Source organism: Peromyscus leucopus, chromosome 7 (assembly GCF_004664715.2).
Source record: "Peromyscus leucopus breed LL Stock chromosome 7, UCI_PerLeu_2.1, whole genome shotgun sequence".
NCBI lineage: Eukaryota > Metazoa > Chordata > Mammalia > Rodentia > Cricetidae > Peromyscus > Peromyscus leucopus.
The window spans coordinates 112,394,205-112,419,200 of NC_051069.1; the positions used below are offsets into that span (position 1 = coordinate 112,394,205).

A 24,996-nucleotide genomic window follows, 5' to 3' on the forward strand; every position below is an offset into this window, starting at 1 on the left:
GCCACAAGGTTTGTTAAGCAAAGAATGTGCCTTACTCAAAATGGCATCCCCACTGAAGAACACTGGCTAGGGTGACTGGAAAGGAAAAGTTAAAGAGAGGATCATGGCAACCTAGAGGGAAAGGGTCTAGGGAAATATGGGGATAGATAAGGGAGATGACTGGAGTGGTGCCCATGGTCCCTAGCTCAGTGGAGTGTCTGGACAGGGCTTTGGGTTAGAACTGGAGCAGGAAGACCAGAAAGAAGGCACAGGCATTAGTCATCAGGGCAGTGAGGGCAGCAGGAGGGGATGGGCAGAGGATTTAACTTCCAGAATGTACAAGGCTTGGGATGACCTGTCTGAGGAGGAATTTGGGCCCCCAGGATACCCATTGTCTTTGGCCCAGTCTTGGGCTCATATCAGCCCTGCTGATTACAGATCTTACCCCTTCTCTTTCCTCCCAGGCACCCCAGAAAGGGACAGTCCCCTTCCCTTGCAGCCCATACCTTGGGTGTGAACATGTACATCAGGCCATTGGTGGCTCCATGGAGTGTAAGGCCACGGACCAGGTAGATAATAAGTACACAGTAAGGCATTGATGCGGTGAAGTAGACCACCTGTGGGCATCCAGGAACAGAATAAGACTGCTGGAGAGGTAGGGATGGAAGGGCAGACAACCATCCCCACAAGGATACATCCGCAGCTGCTGACAGCTGCAGGTGGCACTGATCCTGAGTAGGACACAGGGTCTGAGTGTGGTTTGGAGAAAGGCAGTATGGGACATTGCTACCCATATCTGTTGCTACCATGAATTTTCTGCTTTCCACACTCCTCCAGCCCCTCTGTCTCTAAAAAGGGCTGGAGGAGCCCACAAAACATGTGAGTCTCTCTGTTCAGTATTTGAGCCAAATTTGGCTCTGAGCTTTCTGGGGTTCCAAGAAAAGCAGGAAGACCAATCACTTACAAAATCTATATTGTCTCTAAAAGGGAAATTAATTCAATGACTGTGGGAAGAACCTGCTTTCCAGGATGGGATCTGAGAGAAGCCTGACTAGGCATGCCTGTGGGTAGAAAGCAATGTATGAAACGAAGTTCCTACAATAAATGCAATAGATATTGCTGGTGAGATTTTGTACATTCTTCATGAAAAGTCACTATTTGGTTAAGCCAATCTTCTTTCCCTATTGATATGCATCATAATTTAAGGATGTGTTCTTGGTTGCTTTGGCAGGGGCATCCCAGACTTGGGGTCATCCTGACTTTTGAAAACCCTCAAAGTATAAGGACTTTCAGGTGCATGTCTGCTTAGCCTGGGTAAGAAATTTTGGGTAAATCACTTCCTATGTATGCATAGGTTCATGGATAAAAGCAAAAATTTTTTTTTGGCAAGGTTGTTTTTGTTTTATCATTCTTCTTTTAGGTTGGATCCACCTCTAAGAAACACAGCTAGAGAGCCATGTCTTGATATGTTTGAATTATGCTCAGTCTTCCATTTCATCGTTGGCATGGCACCATATTTCATGAATTTCTAAGACTGTCTGTGGGAGACTGAGAAGAATGTGGGCTATGTGCTTATACATTTAGTGAACTAATAAACATACCCAAGTATCTAATATATCAGACCAGATAGAGATACAGATGGATAGGGTCCTTCAGTCAGTGACGTGAAAGAAATTCAGGGATATGGGGAAGGGCTGATCCAGGTCCGTAACACTGGGCACTTAGAGGACACTCATGGAAAGCTCTGAATTTCCTCCCCCCACCCAGTAGACCATGTTTCTTACAGGCTTTCTGGAGTCTCCACAAAAATGACTCCTTCCTTTCCCTGTGGGAAGGATGGCTGGACACGTGGTGTAGCTTAATCTATCATAAGTAATAACTTCTGATCAACAAGTAAAAATTCAGAGGAGAATAAGAGAGGTTTCAACAGAAAAGGAAAAGGCAGCATCTTTCCCTATACATGGAACTGCTGGGACATTTCTGTCAGGGAGGGGGTCATAGCATCCACAGAGAAAATAGATGGTGAGGATTGATATGATATCATGTCCAGGCTCTTCTTAATTTCACAATTGTAAGAGGCCTGGAGAGGAAAGGACTGCTTTAATATTCAAGAGTACAGACATCACCTTTAGATCTTTTGGATCATGCTTGGTCTAGGTTGGGACAGAGCAGATGCTGCAAGGTCTGAGTTCACTTTAGAAAGCACCCTGATTCTTCTGCTCAACTGTGAGGCAAAGTGCTCTGGGGCTAAGGTGCTGGCCACTATGGGGATTTAGAAACCAATGTAAAATGTCATACAAAGCATAACACTGGGGTTGTCATGCAATAGCTTGATGACATAGGTTGTTCTAAGCTTGATACCTCATGGGAAAAAAATGTCAGTGCTGGAGAAGGCAGCTCAGGTGATCAGGAGAGTGAGATTCTCAGAAGAAAAATGGGAAGTGACTAAGTCACAAAAGACATGAAGAAAACATTCATGGGGCATGTCACCAATAGGATGGGAAGTCCTTGGAGTAAATCTGGGCTCTGTCCTGACTCTGCTGTCCCTACCTGTGATCTTGGGAAGATCACTTTACCTATCTAAGCCTTTTGGGAGTGTCATCATGTATCTACTCTGAGGGGCTGTTACGAGAATAAGACACTGTGGGCATGTGGTCAACTTTGCAGAGTAGTTGAGTATGGAACATTCGCTCCAGCTTGAAACAGGTGCAGGTGATGGAAACACAGCGGCTCTTTCAGCCCTAGGAGGAATGGAAACCTGAGGATCCAACAGGAAGAAAGGACTTAGGCAGATAAAAGGCCTAATCCAGGTATTGTGGCACATCTGTGGTCTGCAATCCTAACACTCAGAAGGCTGAATCAGGAGGATCACTATGAGTTTGAGGCCAGGTTGGGCTGTATAGTGAGTTTCAGGCTAGCCTGATTTACATAAGGAGAAACTTTCAAAGTAAAAGCCAAAACAAAAACTAAAACCCAAAACTGTAGAACAAAACAAAACAAAACAACAACAACATCAAAAAACAAACCAAGGAAGAATCCAACAGTTCTGGGTCTCACTGAGTCCCTAAAAGCACTTTGAAATGGGACCCCCAAGTCCAGTCACACAATAAAGTCACTGGAAGCTGGCTCATCTGTCCATGCTGAGGTCCCTCTCCAGAATAACAGCTCTGGCATTTGAGGGGGAAGGACTGAATTGTCAGATGTTTAAAGATCTCCATGAAATGCCCTGGTATAGCTGAGTTTGGGAGCTGGCTGGGGGATCTCATTTCAGATTCAGTGTTACAACTTCAACCCTTCTGTCAACCTTCACTGTCAGCTAGTAGAGGAACATGCCAATAATACCATCCATGCCTTCTGATCCAAGAAGCCTCTACTTCTGGACTGCAAGAGACAGCCCCTGGCACTGATCAAGGTCAGGGCTGAGGTGCTACTCATCCACCCACCCAGATGCATCACCATCACATTCCCCAGTCCACCTTGCCAGTTGATTCGGTGCCTCTCAGGATGCACAGATATACCATCAGCCAGGCCAGGGTGAGGCACAGTGCTGGCTCCCACTGCACTCCTCCATTCTCCTGGATGGATGGTGAAATGTTGAGTGTTTTCCTGTACCAGAAGTACTGTGTTGATGAAGCCTTTTCACACTCCTCATCATAGCCTGTGCGGTTACCATTCAGTGGGCAAATAGACCACGGCAGGGGATCCTTTGGAATGAAGTAAGAATCAACAGAAAGGTAAGGGGAAGGCCAAGGTCTGGGTAGGATGATAGGAAGTGGCTTTGACAGGAGGCTTTATTTATACCTTGTCCTGTACATATAGGCTAGCGTGGCTTGCTTTAAGCAACAGGGTACAGTGGAGCAGAGGCTTCCTGGCCTAGACTTTCCAGATCCTTGTAGCTACCTTTTGTCCCTATTCAAAACCAGTTGTAGGGCTAGAGAAATAGCTCACTAATTAAGAGTCCTGGTTGTTTTTCCAGAGAATCCAGGTTAGAGTCCCAGCACCCATATGATGGCTCACAACCATCTGTAACCCTAGTCCTGGGGGATTTGACACCCTCTCCAGGCCTCTGCAGGCACCAGGTATGCGTGTGGTACACAGACATGCAGACAAAACACCATACACATAAAATAAATAAGACAAAATTTAAAAACAAGTAAAAAAAAATCAAGCAGTGAAGGTACTTGAATTAGAATCTTGGAATGGTGAGTCTATTTGGATGGAGAGGCCACAGGAGGGAGACATTGGTGCCTGGTGAAAACCAGCAGTAGGTTCCAGCCAAGAAACAGAAACCCTCATAAACTCAGTTGCCTCACCTAGTCCATTCTCTGATCTCTCTGCTGAGGCCACTCTAACTCACTCTGTTTCACATATTTGGCTGCAAACCTGAGGATACCTTGGCTGTACCCAGGATCTCTGGGATCTTTTGCTTGAGATGAGGTGGACCTCAGGGTTTTTTTTTTTTTTAAATGTTCCTGTCAATGTACATGCTGCATGAAGTAGCTCTAGGGCATGTAAGAACAGGTTCAATAGAACAACTGAGAAATTTTCAGTTCTTTTCTCTCTTCATCTGCATCAGAAGGTAAAGATAGGGTCCCTACATTTGCTTGGCTAAAGAAGGACCCCCACCCAGCACCCCATGAAGTAGAGTCCTGTAGAGTAGCTTGTCGCTTGTGGGATTGGGCAAAAGCCCTCATGTGGTGTGTATGACGATGTGAATGTAGATTTATATGTTCCAGGGACATGCCTGGCCCATAGAAGTGTAAGTGAAGATCTGCTGTGTCATTATCCTGTGACCTTGGAAGGGGATTTAGTGCAGGGTAAGGGGAAGTCCAACAACCTGTGAAGTATGAAATGCATAGATATTAAAGCAGTACTTCCTAGATCCTTTGCTCTTTCCATCTGGAAAGCGGTTGAGATGGAGGCAGTGGGATTAGAGTCTCTGAGAGTGAAAGGCTGAAGATGGGGGAAACAGAACATGAGTGGTGGAGAGATGGTCCACATGAGACCATTTCTCAGTGTGGAATAGTGGATCTTCTATTTATTTTCCACAATGCCTAGACCCTTCTAGAATATCAGTAACAAGAATTTGGATAATGCATTGTTTAAAATGTTTGTCATTGAAAATAGCCCCTACAGTGTTAAAGAGTATCATTGCTCCTTTTAGGTGAACTTTTGGGATCTTCAGGGTCAGCCTAGAATCAGGAAGATGGAAGGACAGATGGCAAGGGGAGGAGGTAGAAACAGGACAGGAGGAGAAATAACCATTTCAGACTTGCTGGAATGGTGAAGTCATCCCCATAAGTCCTTGCCACAGATTTTCTCCTGAGTTTGTCATAAAATGGTTTGTGATATTTTCAGGACACTTTCTGTAGATATTCCATTGAGTGCTGTGGACCTGCTCCTCAGAAATGTGCACACACATAGAGTTGCATAGCATAGCTCACATTGTGACGAGTAAAGGATTCTGATGTCTCTGCTTGGTTTGAAATGTGTGGCATACCTCACCCTCTCCCCTCATTTAGAGGGTTCCTATAGGCTGGTGTTCTCATCCTCCACTAACTTCCCACTTGGTGAATGGCTCTGCATCTTCTACCTTTTTTGCTTTTGCTCTGGATAGAGGTCGGCTCACCTGGAAGGAGTGGAAGAAATACCAGAAGCCCCAGGCATTGATGACATTGTAGTACATGGCAAGGAAGAAGGAGACCACCACACTAGCAACACCTGTGAGCAAGCAGAGGGCCATGCTAAAGATCAGATGTATGTGATTTAACCAGTGGCACTGGAATGACAGAACTATGGTGACATCCCAAAACAGAAACACTTTTTCTTCAGGTTTTCTACAGACCTGATACAACTACAACCTCTTCCTAAGGGTTATTACCCCTAACTGCTGATCATCTGAGATGGGAGACTAATGACAGTTTTTTGACATCTAAATGTCAAGTCCTGGGCTCAGTATTCTATGTGCCATTAGTTCTCACAACAGTATTGTCCTTCTTTTGAAGAGTAAACTGAAGCTCAGAGCTTGCCCAAAACTACCCAGGAGAGCTATGGAGAAGTGCCAACCACATGCCTGACATGATGCTTGCTCCTTTTGGAGGATGAGTCACTGGAGCCAACCCCATCCATGTGGCAGGAGTGTGAGAGGTGAAGCAGACAGATAACCCCTACCTCCAGCCTGGTCTGACCTATGAGGGTCCCACAGTAGCACTGTGAAAAAGAGAGAGTTTGCAATCAGGTTGCTCTAAAGTGGACTCACACTGGCCCTCAGGAGTACTGCCAAACTCTTGTCATCCCACATGTAACCAGGAGAGCTATAAGTTGTTGACCATGGGCATTGTAGACTATACCAGTATAAGTATCATTACATAGCAGCAGCTCCCTCCACCCCACTGGGAATTCAGGCCAGTAAGTGGGTGTCAGTGGCCAAGGGGCCAGGCAGCCTTCCCTGTCTTTCCAATGTGCAGCATACGTTACTGCCTCAGCAGACTCTGTGATGTCCTTCATAGCTCTTCACAGTGAGGAGGCAGTTTGAAGATGACTCCTAATGCCCCGACACACTTCTTCTAAAGCTGTGCTGGGTCACATCAAATTGACCCTTCTTCATTCATGAACCATTACTCAGCATTCCTGTCTGCTCCCCTTTCTGGGGCATGAAGGTGCACAGAATATCTATGGCCACTGATGGCCCTGGACCCTGGACTTTTACAAAGTAGGAGAACCACACCCTGGAGGTGCCAGGGGACAGTGACTGAAGGTCACTCTGGAAGGGTGCAGTGGACCACATCTGGTATGCACGCATCTGCATACAGGTATCACTGTGGTGTCCCAAAGCCCCTAAGTGGCGTGGTGAGGATGAAATGAGCTCACACATAGGTCATGCTCAGCATCAGGCATGTAGTAAGCAGGAGGCAGTTGTGTACATCCCTAGATGGTAGGTGGTTGGGACTGAATGAATGCTGTTGTGCCAGGCAGCTGTGTCCAGTCATTCACAGAATCTCAAGCTGAGGTCCAGAGTGCAGATGCCCTGAGGTGGAGTTTCCTTGGGGGGCTGCACATGGGGGTCAGAATTCAGGGCCCTCTCTGCCCAAGTTCCATGGTAGCCCTCCCTAAGCTGTCAGTTAACCCAGTCACAGGCCTTGCTTATGGACAGCAACCCTCACCCCTGTGATGCCCAGAAACGCGTGAGTCTCTGTCAGAGGAACTGAAAAGGATCCCACATACCGACACCACTGAGGTAGGGGCTGATGGTTCTCCAGGCACCGATGCTGCCCTGACGCATGCGTTGTCCCACAGCCAGCTCCAAGTACAAGAGTGGCATCCCCTCTACAACGAGCATGATGACATAGGGGACCAGGAAACTCCCTGTGGGATGCCAGAGCAGAACATCAGGTCAATGTGCAGAGATGGGATTTACCTTGCCCTACCTCTGTGCAACTAAGCTTTTATCACCTTACCTTTCCCCATCCAGTCCTTTTCCCCATCCATCTCCTCTCAGACCTTTCCACTCAAAATGGAAAGGTCTTTTCTGCCTTTGTTCCTTCTACCTTCCACACACCCTCCCTTCTACAATTTCTCTCACCATACATCAGCCCACCCATCTATCTGACCATCCTTTGATTCATTTATTCATCCATCTATCCACCCTTCTTTTCTTCCTTCTGTCCCTCTATTTGTCTATACATAAATCTATTTATCTATTTCTAGTAAAGGCTATGTTTCCATAAGCTTTATGGAATAGTAGTCCAAGCCTCAGAGGTTATAAAATAATCTCATTTTTTTAAAACCCAAAGTGTCAAACAGTAACCACAGCAGACCTAGTGAGTCCCATGGTCAGCTTGTCTCTGTGACAGGACCTACTTACTTGACTGCTGTTTGGGGTCAGGTGAAATCCGAGGCCTGGTGCCAAGTGGGAATGGGGATATTTTTAGCACTGCTCAGCAGTCATTTGCATCATTCTGCCAACCCCCAACTACACAGTTCAGGCAAATGAGCTCTGCCACCCTTTTGACAAAGACACTAAAACAACTGAAAATGCATGTACAGATAAACTAAATGTAATCCATGTTACAAATTTTATATAAAACTATGAAAATAGATCATAGGCCTGTATTTACTACCTAGAGCTTAAAACTTAAAGAAGCAACAGGGAAAATCTTTATAACTTCAGGTTAGGCAAAGATGTTTTAGATTCAAAAGTAAAAGCACCATCTATAGAAGAAAATGTTGATAAACTGAACTACACTACATTTTCCCCCTTGAACAACACTTAGCAGAACAAAAAGAACAACTGCAGACTTGGAAAAAATGCATATAAAACACGTTCCTGAGAAAGCATTATATGAGGCATTTATAGAGGAATCTCAAAACTGAAAGATGTTCCATAAGTAACACATCTTAGTACACTTACGTTGCATCTTAGTACATGAGATCAGGTCTGTTATAAAGAATGGAAATGCACTGGCTCTTGGTTCTGGAGGAGGCACCATGCAGAGCACAGTGCTGGCTTTGAGTCCTTTCTTACTGAAGACAAGTGCAGCAGAGGGCAAGAGTGAGATGTGAACTAAATTTTTATAGCAAACTTCACTTCTCTGATTATAAAAATCTATCCTCAATGCCAAAACCCTAATGATCTAATCACTTTTGAAATATGCTACCTCTAAACATTATTGAGTGGGGACCAAGTTTCTAAAAGCAAAATTCTCTGACAGACTCCCAATGCAGTTAACAAAACCAGAATATTTGCTATACAGATTTATTGAAATTTTACCAGTTTCCCAGAGTAGGATCCAGCTTACAGTCAGATTCTCAGATCTGGTCTTAAAGTTTCCTCAGTTTTTTTTTTTTTTTTTTTTTTTTTTTTTTTTTTTTTTGACACTTTAGAAGTTTACCAGAGAGTTTATTTTATGGAATGTCTCTCATTTGAGGTTCTGGCAGAAACATTAAAGTGACCTGATGTCCTCCTTCAGAGGTACAGGATGCCCATTTGCCCCTTCTTGGTAATGCTGACTTTGCTCATGTGGCTTAAGTGGCTTAAGATTTCTCTGCTGAAACTTAACTCTTCCCTTTGAAACAATAAAGTAATTTGGAGGGGATACTTTTTGTTTTTGTTTTAGAACATGGTCTCATTGTATGGCTTAGGCTGGCAATCTTTCTGCCTTTGTCTCCCAAATGCTGCATTATAGGCATGTTTGGCCACTGCATTAGACTTGGAGAATTTGATTCTCATTCTTTTGTGTGGTCGTTTTACATGAACTAATAATTCTTACCTAAAACAACGATTAGTGCATTAGTTGTGTTTATAATTCCTCTGCCTGTAACATACTCTATCACTTTCAAGTGGTTTGTCATGCACAACAGATAACTACAGCATATATGAGCATTTTTTGTTAGCATCCATGCCGCCTGTATGTCTGTGTAAGCTTGGATGACTGGGAGGAAGTGACATGGTTCTTATTCCTTAATTCCCTGAAATCTGCCAATATATCTCTACCAGCATTGTGTCATGCACCATTCCATCTCCATGCTGGTCTTCTGGCTCCCAGTTTATAAGTGTCTCCCTGGTTTTGTGGTACTCGGTCTACTTTACCTCTCTGTCTCTTCCTGGTTAAACCCTCTTTTCTTGCTCCTTATACTTGAGCTAAAATTGACACTTTCCCTCTGTGGCCACTGTTCCCTGGCTAGGAGGCCTTATCACCTTCACTTTTGTCTTCCCCTTTCCATTTTCTGCACATATTTGGCTTCCTTACAGGCTTCCCTCTCTGCCCTATACTCTGTATGACTTACTTTTTGAGTAATGAACTATGTGAAAATAAAGAAGCCACCATTTTCTCCTGGTATGTCTCCTTACCACTGAGGAAGCTTTTGTCCTTACTCAGCTCTGCATGGTACTGGACAAAGCTGGAGCCCAGGGAGTACTTGGTGACTACAGGTTAGTATCTTTCAGGTCTTACTGGACCTTTTACGCATACCATTTTTTTCCAATAACTTCTTCAAATACTGAGGTAGGGTCTTCATCTTTGGTCTCATAGTTCCTGATTTTGAGGCAATTGTCTGTTGTGGAATAATCCTCTTGCACATTGTAAAGATTTATCACTCGAATTGGTTTAATAAAACGCTGATTGACCAGTATCCAGGCAGAAAGTATAGGCAGGACAACCAAACTAAGAATGATGGGAAGGAGAAGGGTGGTGTCAGGAGTCGCCAGCCAGAGGGAGTAGGAAATGAATGTGCCATGCTAATAAAGGTACCACCATGTGGCAGACCGTAAATATGGAATATGGGTTAACTCAAAATGTAAGAGCTAGATAGTAATAGGCCTCAGCTATTGACTGAGCATTTATAATTCATATAAGCCTCTGTGCGTTTATTTGGGACTGGGTAGTTGGGACAGGACTTCCATTTACAATTGTCCCTGTACTATTTACAGCTATGCTACTCCCAGACTTCTTTTAAGTCACCCACTGAGGACAGAAGAAGACTCTATCTGGCTCACCACTGCCCTTTAATTCTTTTTGTTTGTTTGTTTTTCAAGACAGGGTTTCTCTGTGTAGTTTTGGTGCCTGTCTTGGATCTCACTCTGTAGACCAGGCTGGCCTCAAACTCACAGAGATCTGCCTGGCTCTGCCTCCTGAGTGCTGGGATTAAAAGTATGTGCCACTGCCACCCAACCCTTTAATTCTTAACAAAGGGTCTGACAAGGAGCATGTCCTCCACAGACTGTTGGTGATAATGGTTCTACAGTAGTGGTTCTATAGGAGGGTAGGTAATAAAGATATTACTGGAGGATAGTGATGGAAATGTCTTGAAAGTCACTCATGTTGCTAATAACAGAGCACCTAAAAATTCACATGGGGCCCAGTAAGATGGCTTAGCAGGTGAAGGTGCTTTCCACCAAGGCTGATGACCTGAGTTTGATTCCTGGGACACACACGGTAGAAGGGGAGAACTGACTCTCAAAAGTTGTCCTCTGACCACTACACAAACAAAATAAATAGATTTAAAACAACAGCCTAAGAATTCACATAGAACTATTTTAACTTCCTTTGACTTCACTTGTGTGTACACTAGATAAGACAGGGGAATGTCTATCCATAAGGATGGGTAATGAGAAGTATTCTTTGAACTTATAAGACACTGTAGATAAACACACACACACACATGCACAAACCCTTCAGTGTGTGAATTAGATAAGACAGGAGAAAGTATATCCATAAGGATGGGCAATGAGAAGTATTCTTTGAACTTATGATAAGACGCTGTAGATAAACACAAAAAATACCTTGAGTGTTAGAACAAATGTCTTTCTCTAAAATAGACTTGCTGTGAGAAAGAGAAGAAAGCAGAGAGGATTTATGTTTATTGTATATCATCAGGCAATGATGATGAACAGTGCAGAAGAAAACAGGTTTTTTAAAGATGAAAAAATATGATTGTTAAATTTAAAGCCCAGTGGGAACAAAAAGTAGAGCATAGTCACAAACACAGAAAAAGAATCAAGAGGTGGACAAGGCATGGCCAGCAAACTTAAGCCCTTGCTCTATCTAGAACTGAGAGGGAGAGAACACCACAGACACAACAGTTGGAACATGTGCAGTAATGAGATTTGTAAGACAATTTCCTGATCATGTGATTGTGAACAACACATTATATAGAACATCACATATATTTCCATGATACTTTAAGTGCCTAGGGTACCTAAGAATTAATAAAATTAGCTACAGAATTCTCCATCACAGAATTAAACATCTGAAAACAATAGAAAAAAAATTTATAGATTTTGAGCAAAGGAGATTGCAACCCATTCATGGTGCTACAAAGGAAAGATAGTCTTAACATTGAGTCCTTTATTTTTTTGTTCCTGAAAGAATTGTTGATGAGCTGCAGTGTGGGATCAGAAGAAAGAACTTAAGTATGGAGTTGTGTTATAAAATAGGTAATCAACAGTAAATAAGTAAGCAAAACAAATGAAGTGTAAAAATAATACTGGTGATTTCATTGGAAAAATAATATAAAAGAGAAAAAATTTATGAATAGGGAAACATGATTATTAATAATAAAATAATCACTGTCACATATATGAAATCCCAGATTATATTTTTAAAATGTGCTATATAGAATGGTGTAAGGAAAGGAGCAAGAAGTAGAAGTATACTGTGGTTTGAAGGTGTCCCTCAAGTTTCATGTGTTGGAAACTCAAGTCCTTAATTCATATGGTAATGATATGTGAAGGTGGGACCTTTGAGAGATGATTGGATCATGGATTAATGAATTAATGAAACATAGAGATGGAGTGGCTTTGGAATAAAAGCAAGCTTTTCTAGGCAGAGCTTCTCTGTTTCAGCATGTGAGATTCTTTGTCATGTTATAATACAGCATAATGCAGAGCAAATACTGGCTCTGGTGAGCAGTCTTCATTGTTAACTTGACTAGATTTAGTCAAGTTAGTCACTGAAGGAACACACCTGTGGATGTGTCAGTGAGGATGTTTCCAGAAAGATTTAACTGAAAAGGGAAGAACTACCTTAAATATGGGTGGTACCGTTCAATGGGCTAGGGTCCGGGACTGAATAAAAAGGACAAAGAGGGGTTGGGGAGATTGTTCAGTCAGTAAAAGGCTTGTCCTACAAATATGAAGACCTGAGTTTTGATTCCCAACATCCACAGAAAAAATTGAGTATGCCTTCCATCCCAGCACTGAGGAGACAGAGACATTAAGTCCTTGGGACTTGCTGACCAGCCAGCCTAGCAGAACTCCAGGTTCAGTGAGTTCAGTCTCAAAAAATAAAGTACAAGGACTGGCTGGAGATATGACTCAGTGGTTGAGAGCTTTGGCTGCTCTTGCAGATGACATGGGTTCAATTCCCAGCACTCACCTGGTAGCTAACAACTATCCATAACTCCTGTTCCAGGGGCTCCAACACCCCTTCTGGCCTTCATGGGCACCAAGCTTGTACATGGTACACAGACATACATGTAGACAAAACTCTCATAGACATAACATAAAAATAAATGTTTTAAAAATTTTAAAAATAAGGTGGAGAACAATTGAAGAAGATACAATGTTGACCTCTGGCATAACACACGTGTGTAGATAACATGTGAACATGCACCCACACACCTGTGTGTATGCATAGACATGCTAGCAGATGTGAGAGTAGTGGTGACAGCAGGGAAAACAGCAGCTTTTAAGCTCCTGCTGCCATTACTTCCTTCCCAGGATGGATGCTACCCTAAAGCTGTGAGCCAAATTCTTCTTTCCTTAAGTTACTGTTGTCAGGTACCACGTCATAGCAATGAGAAAAGCAGCCTATGCAGGCATCATACTCTTAGACTGTTTCAGCCTTCAGATTCGTGAGCTAAACACATGCCTATGCTTTAAATTACTCACTTGGTGCTATTCAGTTATAACAACATAAAATGGAATGCCAATGTGTTAAGTTTCAACTCCATGGGGTGATATCAAAGATAACATTTCATTCTTGATACTAATGGAGGAAATACATTTTTTTTCAAAATTATTAACTATTAGTAGGGTAAAATCAGAACATAAAACTTGTAGCCATTTGAGAGAAAAAAGCAAATATATTTTATATTATAAGAGATCAAAATGCAACAATCAAACAGCAAGATAGCATAAAACAGCCAATAGCCAGTAGGTGGTGGCACACACCTTTAATCCCAGCTCTTGGGAGGCAGAGGCAGGCAGGTCTCTGAGTTTGAGGCCAGTCTGGTCTACAGAGTGAGTTCCAGGACAGCCAAGGCTACAAAGAGAAACCCTGTCTCAATAATAATAATGATAATAATAACAGTGAATATAGTCTGATAATGATTATAAATGGATTGAACTCTTTCACTAAAAGTTATGACAATTCAATAATAAAGTGTCAAATCTTAAGGTGATTAAGTTCCACAACTGGAAAATGTTTAAATGTATTGTTACCTCTATAAATGACATGCTATAGAGCTATTTAAGTTTATATTTTTAAAGAATATGACATGACTTTGAAAATGATTACAAAAGTTTTTTTCCTCATTTTTTGTCTCTTCCTTTCTTTCCCTCTTCCTTTCTTTTCTTTCTTTTGAGGCAGGGTCCCACTACATACCATAAACTGATCTTGAGCCCAAAATCTCTCTGCCTCAGTTACTTGAGTGCTATTAGTCATCGTGTCTGGCCAGGTGCTTTCTTACATATGTCAAATCATGTGTACAGAAGTCAAATGCAAAGGTCAGAGGACAATGTGCAGGAGTTGGTTCTCTCTGTCATTTAGTTCTGGGATTTGAACTCAAGTCATCAGGTTTGGAAGCAAGAGCCTTTACTCACTGAGCCATTTTGCTGGCCCTACTAGGTTAGGTTAATTTTAAGAGCAAAACATCAAATGACATGTAAAATGTAGTTCTAACTTATTAAACAAAAAATATGTGTTAAGTTTCAACTCCACAGGGTGATATCAAAGATAACATTTCATTCTTGATACTGATGGAGGAAATACATTTTATTTCCTATTATCATAATAGGAACAGTTATTATCTCTGGGTGGTGGAATTTCAAGGGTTTTTTGTTGTTTGTTAGTTATTTTGTGTGTGTGTGTGTGTGTGTGTGTGTGTGTGTGTGTGTGTGTGTGTGTACTAAGGATTCAACCTAGGACCTCACTCATGCTAGGTGAATGTCTTACTACTAAGCCTCATCTCTAGACCCTGATTTTGTATTTTATTCTTCATATATTTCTCTGTTTTCCAGAGTTCCTACTCAAATAATAGGTTATTCTGGAGCATGCAATTACTTACCTTTATAATTACCATAGCAGTACCCTGTTTGCTGAACCCAAGGATCTCATTGGTAGATAAATTCTTTTCTGTGTGACATTGTATCCCTAGGGCCAAGCCCTTACATTGAGTTATACCTCTTTGAGACTCAAAAAAGAGATAGAAAACCCAAAGTTAGCAACTTACAGAAAGTCAACTCATGTCATGTTTTCTGACTCTTGGTCTCCCTCCACTTACATACCTTTGTCCTCTACAAAACCCACAGCAGGTATCCATTAACCTGATTTCCTTCTTGAGGCATGCACTTTCTTGATTTAAGAAGCAACATCCTAGATGACCCTGCAGCCTGTTGTGATGAGGACCACTTAAAGAACCACTATTATGCTCAATGCAGGACTCCATCCGACTCCTTCATTCTCTTCATTTATCCTCCTTCCCACTTCAGTTTACTCTATAGGTTCCCATGGGGGGGCGGGTTGACTCAGATCCATGTTTTAGGAACAAAGCAGAAGCACAGGTGAGGAAAATTGAAACCATTCTTATTGTCTCTGACCACCTGATCTAAAACTTCAAGGATTTCTCTCCTAGTCCTTTCTCTGCACCTATCTTGTAACATCCTTCCTTCACCCACCACCCAGTTTATCTCCGGCCATCATCCTGCTGTGCTTCATGACCACACCACTCTCCCACTTAACCTGGCCTTGCCCTCAAGAGTAAAAATTGAAGTTCTTCTTCAGCCCATGAACAGGGCCCTTTGAAGACGTACTGGCTACCTCTTCACCTCCTCTCACCTCTCCAACCATTGCCTTGATCTCTGCTTCATGTATCACAGTCACCTGGAGTTTCTAGCTATTTTCCTCAAATGTATGCTCTCTATGCCTTTTGCACAGTTTACTCTGCTTGGAGTATTCTAAGTATTCTTAACTCTCTGGTGCACTCATTTAATGATGCCATTGCTAGAGGCTTTCTAGACTCCATCATACATCAAGTCCTTCTTCCATTGTTTCAGTAAACAGCCTTCTGTGAAAGCTCCATCTGCTCTGTGCGTAGAATGTTTATACATTTGCCCCTTCTTGCCCCAAAGTAGTATCCATCTCTGCTAGCTCCCCCATAATATAAGTCCTGCCTTGTAGCTGATACTCAGTAAATATTTATGGAATGACTTAAGTTCCTAGAAGGTTTACATTATTCATTTTTAATTGTTTTATGCCCCTTACTTCTTAGAACAAACTATAAGACAGTGATTACAGACTGCAAAGAATCCCATAGGGAGGTTTTAAAACTCTCTAGGTTCATACCTAGACCACCTCAGGACTTCTAGGGGTGGGGCACTGGGAAAGCATACATATGTAATTTTTTTTTTACAATTATTGGTAATTCTATCATGCAAGTGAATGGAGACTTCTCTAACACATGGCACTGAGTCTTGTCACTTTCTTCTCTACCATGAGGTGAGACACATTACCACAGAGAGGAGAGATGGCTTAGCCTACGTGCCTAGGAGGGCTGCATGGGATACTTTTGATTTGGGGAGGAGGAGGTTGCTGTGGGGTGTTCTGTATGTCCTGTGGGAGCCCGTTCTCGGGTTCCTCGTGGCTTTACCCAGCAGGTCTGCATAGAGGATGATTAGGACCATGGGCCTGAGTGCAGGTGTCTGAGATGGTCTGCACTTGGCTGTGCTGGGGGATGGTCTGTATGTCAAATTGCTCTGATTGGTCAATAAATAAAACACTGATTGGCCAGTGGCTAGGCAGGAAGTATAGGCAGGACTAACAGAGAGGAGAAATAAAAGAACAGGAAGGTAGAAGGAGTCACTGCCAGCCATCGCCAGGACAAGCAGCATGTAAAGATGCCGGTAAGCCACAAGCCACGTGGCAAGGTATAGATTTGTGGAAATGGATTAATTTAAGATATAAGAACAGTTAGCAAGAAGCCTGCCACAGGCCATACAGTTTGTAAGCAATATAAGTCTCTGTGTTTACTTGGTTGGGTCTGAGCGGCTGTGGGACTGGCGGGTGACAAAGATTTGTCCTGACTATGGGCAAGGCAGGAAAACTCTAGCTACAGGAGGTTTCCAGGGGAGGGTGAAGGGATGAAATGCACAGAGGACATCAGGCATTGTGACGTGTACGCAGAGAAGGGCAGAAATGGAGAAAAGGCTGGAACAAAAGGTACATGGGACCTTTATAGGAGAACACAGAGGACACCCAAGCTCTTGGCCAGGCCCCTCCAATGTCCATCTGAAGCCCTGACTGAGAGAACCACAAGAGGAGCTCCTGCCTTCATCACATTAAATACAGAAGCTACATAGTGCTGTAGAAAAAGTCCCATTTGCAGACAGATGGTGGAAGCCTTATTATTCCTCCTGAGGCCATCTTTGCTCCTCTGGGCATGTTTTCCCTCTGTAACAGACAGGCTCAACCCTGGGGGTGCTGTGAAGACTGACTTGAACATCTGTAGAAAATGCTCTACAGCATGACTGACTGATAAGCCAGAAGCCCAGTGGAGTACATTGTCACTAGGACTGATGCTGAAAATACCAGGGAAGGGCAGCAGAGGGATCTTCTATGGCTTAGACCACAACTTTAGGGCCTAATAACTGGAAGTTCGTTTTGGCTAGAGTCTTTTTCTTTCCTTTTTTTTTTTTTTTTTTTTTTTTTGGTTTTTCGAGACATGGTTTCTCTGTGTAGCTTTGTGCCTTTCCTGGAACCCACTCTGTAGTTCAGGTGGGCCTCAAACTCATAGAGATCTCCTGCCTCTGCCTCCTAAGTGCTGGGATTAAAGGCATGCGCCACCACCACCTGGCTTTTGGCTAGAGTCTTAATGTCTGACCTCTGACACTCAGGTTCTGTTCTACCCAGAACTATAGAAACAGCACAAGACACAGCCTGAATGTGCATGTATACACTCTAAGTAAACACTGTAGGGTAAGTCCCTGTCTATTCCTGGACACTTTGATGTGCATCATGCCCAGGCTGGATGCTCATTTGAGCTATGTTCACCATAGCACCTGACTCCAGTGGTATATACAAACCTTCCCAGAGCACCTCACACACCTAGCCATCCTCACCTCTTTTCAGTCTTGCACCCTGGAACTGTGTGGCATTCTGAAGCCATCCATAGTGGGAATGTTTATACCAGGATGCAAAGCAAATGCTATGACTTATGACCCAGTATGGCAAGCCAAGCCCCCAGCAGCTGATAGAATGGGGACATTTGAACAACCCTGACCCTTCTTCCAAGGTATTGTCTGTGAACTAGTAGTAGTATCAGTCTCAACAGGCCCTGTTTAAAAATGTCAAATCCTGGCTGGGCAGTTTGAGGCCAGCCTGGTCTACAGGGTGAGTTCCAGGACAGCCAGGGCTGTTACACAGAGAAACCCTGCCTCAAACCTCCCAACCCCCAAAAAAGTCAGATCTGTCCTCTCTATGGGTCTCTGAGAGGGGTTCCATTTGAGATGCAATATGTTGATCAATTTGGGTTATCAAAATTAAGGGGCTAAAAGAACTTAGTTCCTATCCCAGAGGGAAATGAGAGCTTTGAAGAGGAATAGAACATTAACTCTGAGAATGACTTGACCTTCTATAAAGTCAGATGCCCTCTAATTTTTTCCTTGTTCAAATATCATCTAGAGAATAATTAAGACAGGGAAAATGCATAATCCATATTTTCTCCAGCCACACAACTGCTCTTTCTTCATTGTTGACTTTGTGTGTGTATACATGTGCACATATTTAGTGTAAGTCTGAAGTTGATGGTGGGTGTCTTCCTTCATCAGTCTCCATTTTGTTTACTGAGGTAAGGTCTCTTAATTGAACTCAGAGTTTTCTAACGGGCTAGTCTAGCTACCCAGCTTGCTCTAAGGATCTTGATTCTGCTTCCTGAGTGCAGACTCCTACATCTGCCAGATGTTTACCTGGGTCCTGGGTATCCAAACTTTGATCCTCATGATTGCACTACATGTACTTTAATCCACTGAGCCATTTTCTCAGCCCGAATTTATAGCTTTTCATTGCAGGTCTTGCTTATTCATTCAGTACATTTTTATGGGGTACTCCCTCCACCCTCACTGCACTGGGGGATTGGATGGGCAGGGTGAGAGAAAAATTCTAAAGCCCCCAGTGTTTGTGACCAAGTGTTCATTTGATTTTACAGGTAAGGAGAGTCAGAAAGACCAGCAGGGAGGGTAACATGGAAGTTCTCCAAGTAAAGAACAGCCAAGTTAGGGGGAGGAGCTACATAGTGGGAAGTTAGATACCCAACTTGTGGGTAGTTGAGGCAGGAAAGAGCTTGGGGATTGGGATGAAGATGAATTGCATAGGATAAAGTGGAACTATCAGGCAAGAGATAGTCAAATGTCTACTGTGCTGGGACAAACAATTTAATTTTTATTCTGGACACATTTGTTATCTGTCTAACCTATAATTTTCCCCTCTCACCTGCTGCTCCACATGAATCCACTCATCTACACACAGATTCTCAGTCCCAGCTAAACATCCACTGTACCAGGCCTAGAATTTCTTTTGCTCTCTTCTTCCAGTATCTTGAAGGTCTCCCCAGACATATTCAACTTCAGAGCCATTTAGCATCACTTGTACCCACCTAAAGACTATAAACAAGAAATCAAGCAGTCATGTGACAGTGTGGTTTACCTGGCCTGGTGGCTGGGAACTATGGAGCCAGATAAAGGTATTAAGGAAGGTGTACTAAAAATGTGAAAATAATTCTTTCCAACGCCAGTTATGAAGCATTAGAAGCATGTGATGGCATATGTCCTCTACATATGGATTATTTGAATACTTCAAATTAAAATAAAGGAGCCATAGAATCAAGAATACACTCTTTTTAATCTATAGATTAACCTTTTGTTAAGTTGATTTTGATCTGGCTAGAGTGACAGGAGGAGGGAGGGCTAGATTTTCTTAAACAGGTTAAATTTTGTAATACGCTAATTTAACATCTTCAACTGTTCTGATAGTGAGAAAAGCAGTGCTGATTAGACCCCCATGTAGACACACATGCCGTCAGGTAAACAGGAACCCCCAGAGAACCACTCTAAACACTGGAATGTTTCTCTTAGTTTTCTTTTCTCTCGTTTTAAGCACAACTGCTTAAAAATGTTAGTTTTGAATCAGACTTCCTCTCCCTCCACTTAACATATGATAAAATATTAAGAGAAAATCTTATTAAAACTTTACCTTTATGGCTATCAAGCACACTGTTAGGCGAGTGTTCCACAATTTATTGAAGGGCTTAAAAAGTTTCTAACATTTTGATCTCATTAAAAGACGGTGACGATGCCATTTTCTGCCTCAGTTAGAATGCTGAGTTTTCCTTTAGACAAGGTTTTAGAAAATGGAATTGAAGAGGATTTTTTAAAAATATATGCTGAGACTTACTTCCTCCATGCCATACAGATTTCAGTCCAGAAGTTCCCCACTCCTTGCTCCCCTAAGGGAATGCAGGGTGAGGGTGCTGCTGTCTGTCCCACACCTCACCCTCAGTTTCTCCCCTCCCATCCTTGGGTCAGAGAAAACAAAACAACAGCAGAACCAAGAAACAAATTATCCGGGTATGGAATTATTTGTTTTTCCTGCCTTCTATGATTCCAAGCCCAAACCAAGTCTCCACATCCACAAACCAATCTTTTTTATTAAGAAAAATTAAAGAAATAACTCACGATCCTTTTGATTTGTGTTTCAACTTGTGGTCAGGGACTTAAATTTCGGATCTGCAAGATGTATGACAAGTTCCTGTTAAACAATACTGCTCACTTTTGCACCTCGGTAGAGGGGTGACGCACTTGTGCCGGGACAGCAAGTTCCCGCCGCTGCCCCGCACCTGCTGGAGCTGCAGCTCTGGTTCAGGACTCAGTATCTTAGAGCAAAAGGCCCTGCGCCTCCGCGTTCTGAGCTGTCATAAGAGCCACTCGCCCTTGAAGCGCGTAAGACTTTCCTGAGCTGGGGCGCTCGGGACAGAATGCCACCCCCAGCTGGGGAGCGCAGGGTTGAACGCCACCGCCACCCGGCGTCCAGGCACCTGCCGCGACTTGCCTGTCCGCACTCACCTCCGCCGTACATCTGGCACAGGTAGGGGAAGCGCCACACGTTGCCCAAGCCCACAGCATAGGAGATGCAGGCGAACACGAACTGTAGCGGGTTGCCCCACTGAGGCCGTGCTTTCTCCATGGCCCGCGCTGGGTGTCTGTCAGGGCTTGGTCTCTGGCCGCTGCTTGCCCGCCTTTTAATTGCTAATCTCATTAACTCGCGCCAGAGGGGCGAGGCCCGTAAGCGGAGATAGGCGAGCCCCACCCAGCAGAGCCACGGCAGGGAAGGCGCCCCTGCTTGGCACCGGGTGTGGACTTCAGAGCGCGGGGAAAGGATCACATTTCCTCAACTTCTTACTGATTCATCGATGCCAATATGCCAGGCACTACTCCAGAGCAGACATTCAGTTGGCGGGAATATTTAAATACTGCGGGATGATTTGTTCTTGACTTCTTTTGACCTACCGAGGCAGTCTCATTTCATACCACCTAGTTCACATAAATCGGGGATGCAGGGACAATGTAAAGGATAAGCCCTAGATCCAGGTAGACAAGACCCAGGGCGTTTCAGAGGAGAGATGACTTTTGCACAGAGAGGGTACGTGTGGAGGCTCAGTGGCAGAGTGCACTTGTGAGGCCGAGTTTGATTCTAGCACACATGGAATACCTACGCTTCTCCATCTACTGACTCTTCCCTACACCTGAACTGTGGCAGAATCAGGTTTTGAACAACTACTGTGAGGCCAGTGGGAGCTAGAGAGTCTCATTCCCCAGGTTAGGTGGAAACCTAAGATTTCTCATGCTTTGCCAGTCCAACAAGGAAATGTAGTTGAACCTGACTCCACAAAGTTTGGTGCAGTGATGCCAAATAGGGTCTGTTGTTTGTGTCTCTACTCCACCACTGACTAAGCTCTGTTGCTTGGGCAAGTCATTTAACACCTTTGGCCCTGTTTCATATGTAATAGAAAACAAAACAAAAACAAACCCCTGCCCCCTCTCGCCCAACAAGCTTAAACTACCTATCTTGGAACTTTTAACCTTAAAACAGTAAAGAAGAAAACAAAGTCACGATACAGCAGAAGGAACTCTGGATACTTAAGCAGCTTCAGATTATAGATTTTTCCCCCTTTCCTGCTTCCTTCCACGCCTAATTCCAGTCTATTGTTGATGGACATTTGTGTTGTTCCAGTTTGTGGCTTTAATAAACAGAACTAGTGTGAACATTCTACCATCCTCCTCTGATGGGTGCGCTCACTGCAGGGAACTTTGGGACTATGGGTGGCATTAGGAAATGCCAGTTCACATTCTCATTAGCCTCAGCTGCTTTGTATCCTATCACTCGACATTCTGTTTAAAAAAAAAAAAAAAAAAAGCATTTATTGGGGGCAGGTGCCACAGCACGGATGAAGTTAAGAGAACAATCTGTGGGAGTCAGAGCCCTGCCATTCGGTTTATAAAGATCTGTCTAGACTTATGACTGTGTGCTGATGGTTCAATTTGCCTTTTGATTTCTCTGACAACTGACAAGTCTGCAACTTTCCATATACTCACCAGGCCATCAAAAGAGCCCTGGGTTTCTGAAATGTCTGCATAAGCCTTTGGTTAGTTTTTACTGGGTTGTCTTTTTCTACTGATTTGCATTCATTTCCCTACTCTGGCTATGGGGCCTGTCTGCGTTACATGCCAACAGTTTCATTTCTTACTCTGTTGCCTTTCTGGCCTGTCATAAGTGTCTTCTAATGAAGAGAATTCTCAACTTCAGGAAAGCCCAATTTGGGCTGGAGATGTATGTGGCTCAGTTTGTAGAGTGCTTGCCTAACATGCATGAGACTCTGGACTCTATTCCCAGCTCTCCATAAACTGGGTATGTATGGTGGTGTATACATGTAATCCCAGCACTTGGGAGGTAGAGGCAGGAGGATCAGAAGTTCAAGGTCATCCTCAGCTACATAACAAGTTCAAGGTTAGCCTGTTATAGAAGACCCTATCTCAAAAATAAGCAAGTAGGCTGGAGGATTGGAATTCAGTTTCCAGCACCCACAAAGTTAGCTCACTACCACCTGTAACTCCAGCTCTAGGGGATCCAATACCTTCTTTTGGTTTTTGAGGGCACCTACATGCATCTGCATGTATATACACAAAGACACATATACACATAAAATATAAATATTGAAAAAATTATCAATTTTTTAAAAGTTGTCTTTGTGGTAATTTTTCCCTCGTGTCTTACTTTATTTTTATTTATTTATTTATTTATTTATTTATTTATTTATTTATTTTACTTTATTAAAATATGGAGTTTATTTCACATGTATATTTGTCTCCCTACCATTTCCACATCTGACCACCACTATTACTATGTCCTATCATAACATTCCATACATACTTAAAACCGAGTAAAGGGTAAAGTTCCATCCTTGAAAACTAAACAGGCATTTTAGACAACACATTCTTGGCAATGGAACCTGGACAACATTTATCAAACACAGTAGGGAAAATTCTCACTTCGCATTATAAAAAGGACAGCCAGATATATCAACTATTACAGAAATTAAGTAAGACAAAATATTTCAAACTGTTTAAAACATTTTCTTAAAGAGATTTCCTCCACTGCCAGAGATCTTGAATAACCTCCTGGTCAGTCATCTGGAAGCAATTCTTCACATAATTAATGAACTTGGCTTCCACTTTGGGAAGAGAATCACCTTTTTCTATACTTGCTTGCATTTTTGCCTTAATGTCTTCTACAGAACTAGGTCCTTTTGGTGTTTTAGGAGTTTTTTCTTTTTGAAAGACTCTCGACCCTTTGATCATGATGTTGATGGTTTTAAGTCTTTTCCATTTTGGTTTGATTTTGGTGCATTTTTGGCTGGGGTATCTCATACTGATTTCTTCACTGGAACTTTTTCTTCAGCTTCCTTATCATCAAAATCATCATCATCATCATCACCATCCTCATCCTCACCATCTTCGTCAAGCTTTACTTTTTTCTGCAGAACCTTGTTACCTCCTCCAGGAGCAGATTGTTTTCCAGACAAGAGTTTACATCCTCCTCATCTTCATCTCCTGACTCCGCATCTTCCTCTACAGCTACCAGGTGCTGTCCACTGATGTGCACAGGCCCTGACCCACACTTCAACCTTAAGACCACAGGTGGTGTAATTTCAAAGCCCCCAAGAGAAACTGTTGGTTGTACAGACATTTTCAAAGTTGCCAGTGTTACTTTAATTGGACTGCCTTCATAGTTCATTGCTTCTGCAATGATGTGTAATTTGTCTTTTGCCCCGCCCCTAAACTAACCGTTCTTAGTGATAACTGGTGCTCATTCTCATCATTATTCACCTTAAAGTGATAATCCTTGTCAGCTTTTAGTTCACAACCAAAAAGGTAGTTCTGAGGCCTAAGACGGTTTATGTCCATGCCCATTGAGTCTTCCATGAGGTGGAGGCACTCACTTTAGTGTGAGAGAAGTTGGACAGAGGAAACTGCCTGCTGCTCCTCAGAACAGACGCACAGGCCAGAATCATGCCAGGTCGTGTCTTACTTTAAACAACCTTTTCTTGCCAGGATTATGGAACATGCCTTTAATCCTAGCACTTGTGAGACAGGAGGATCTGTCAGTTCAAGGCCAGCCTGGTTTAACATAGTGAGTCCAGGATAGGCAGGACTACATAGAGACCTTGTCTCAAAAAAAACAAAAACAAAAACAAAAACAAAAACAAAAACAAAAAAAACCCAAAAAACTGAAAACAATAATAACAAGAAAAAGCCCAACCTCTTCCTTACCAACTCCAAGGTCATGAAGATATCCCTGAGCATTCCATCCCTTAGCAAAGCAAATCTCAGCAGTGAATAAGTTACTGCCTATTGAAACTGTCCTGGATCTCAATGATTCTGCTAGGATGGCTGTTTAATGCACTCCAGGAATTCTCCTGTCTCCACATTCCCCCTCTCCTCAGTATTTGGAGAAATAGTCATGTGCCACTGTCCCTGGCTTTTTATGTGGGTGCCAGAGATCGAAACTCAGATCCTTATGCCTATTCACCACCATGCCTATAGGCAGACCCTTTACCAAATAAGCCATCTCCTCAGCCCCAGCAGTCCTGGTAAAGGGTCTACCTATAGGCATGGTGGTGAATAGTTTGGACAAGAGACCTGTTGCCACCTCCAGCTATGTACTTATGCTTTGAGTATCACAAATTAGT

The 24,996-nt window shown here is 43.0% G+C and overlaps 1 protein-coding gene and 1 pseudogene across 1 annotated transcript in view; both read right to left on the reverse strand.

The window, feature by feature from the left end:
* The window catches only part of LOC114685943 (sodium- and chloride-dependent transporter XTRP3A-like), a 43,703-nt gene extending 20,983 nt beyond the window's left edge, over nucleotides 1-22,720 (reverse strand). The window contains 5 exon segments of the mRNA XM_028860576.2: nucleotides 486-596; nucleotides 3,456-3,683; nucleotides 5,609-5,700; nucleotides 7,204-7,344; nucleotides 20,813-22,720. Coding sequence (XP_028716409.1) covers nucleotides 486-596; nucleotides 3,456-3,683; nucleotides 5,609-5,700; nucleotides 7,204-7,344; nucleotides 20,813-21,005 — 765 coding nt within the window. The 5' untranslated portion in view covers nucleotides 21,006-22,720.
* Nucleotides 22,721-23,107: 387 nt separating this feature from the next.
* Nucleotides 23,108-24,385, reverse strand: LOC114685944 (annotated as a pseudogene).
* Between the last annotated feature and the right edge of the window lie 611 nt (nucleotides 24,386-24,996).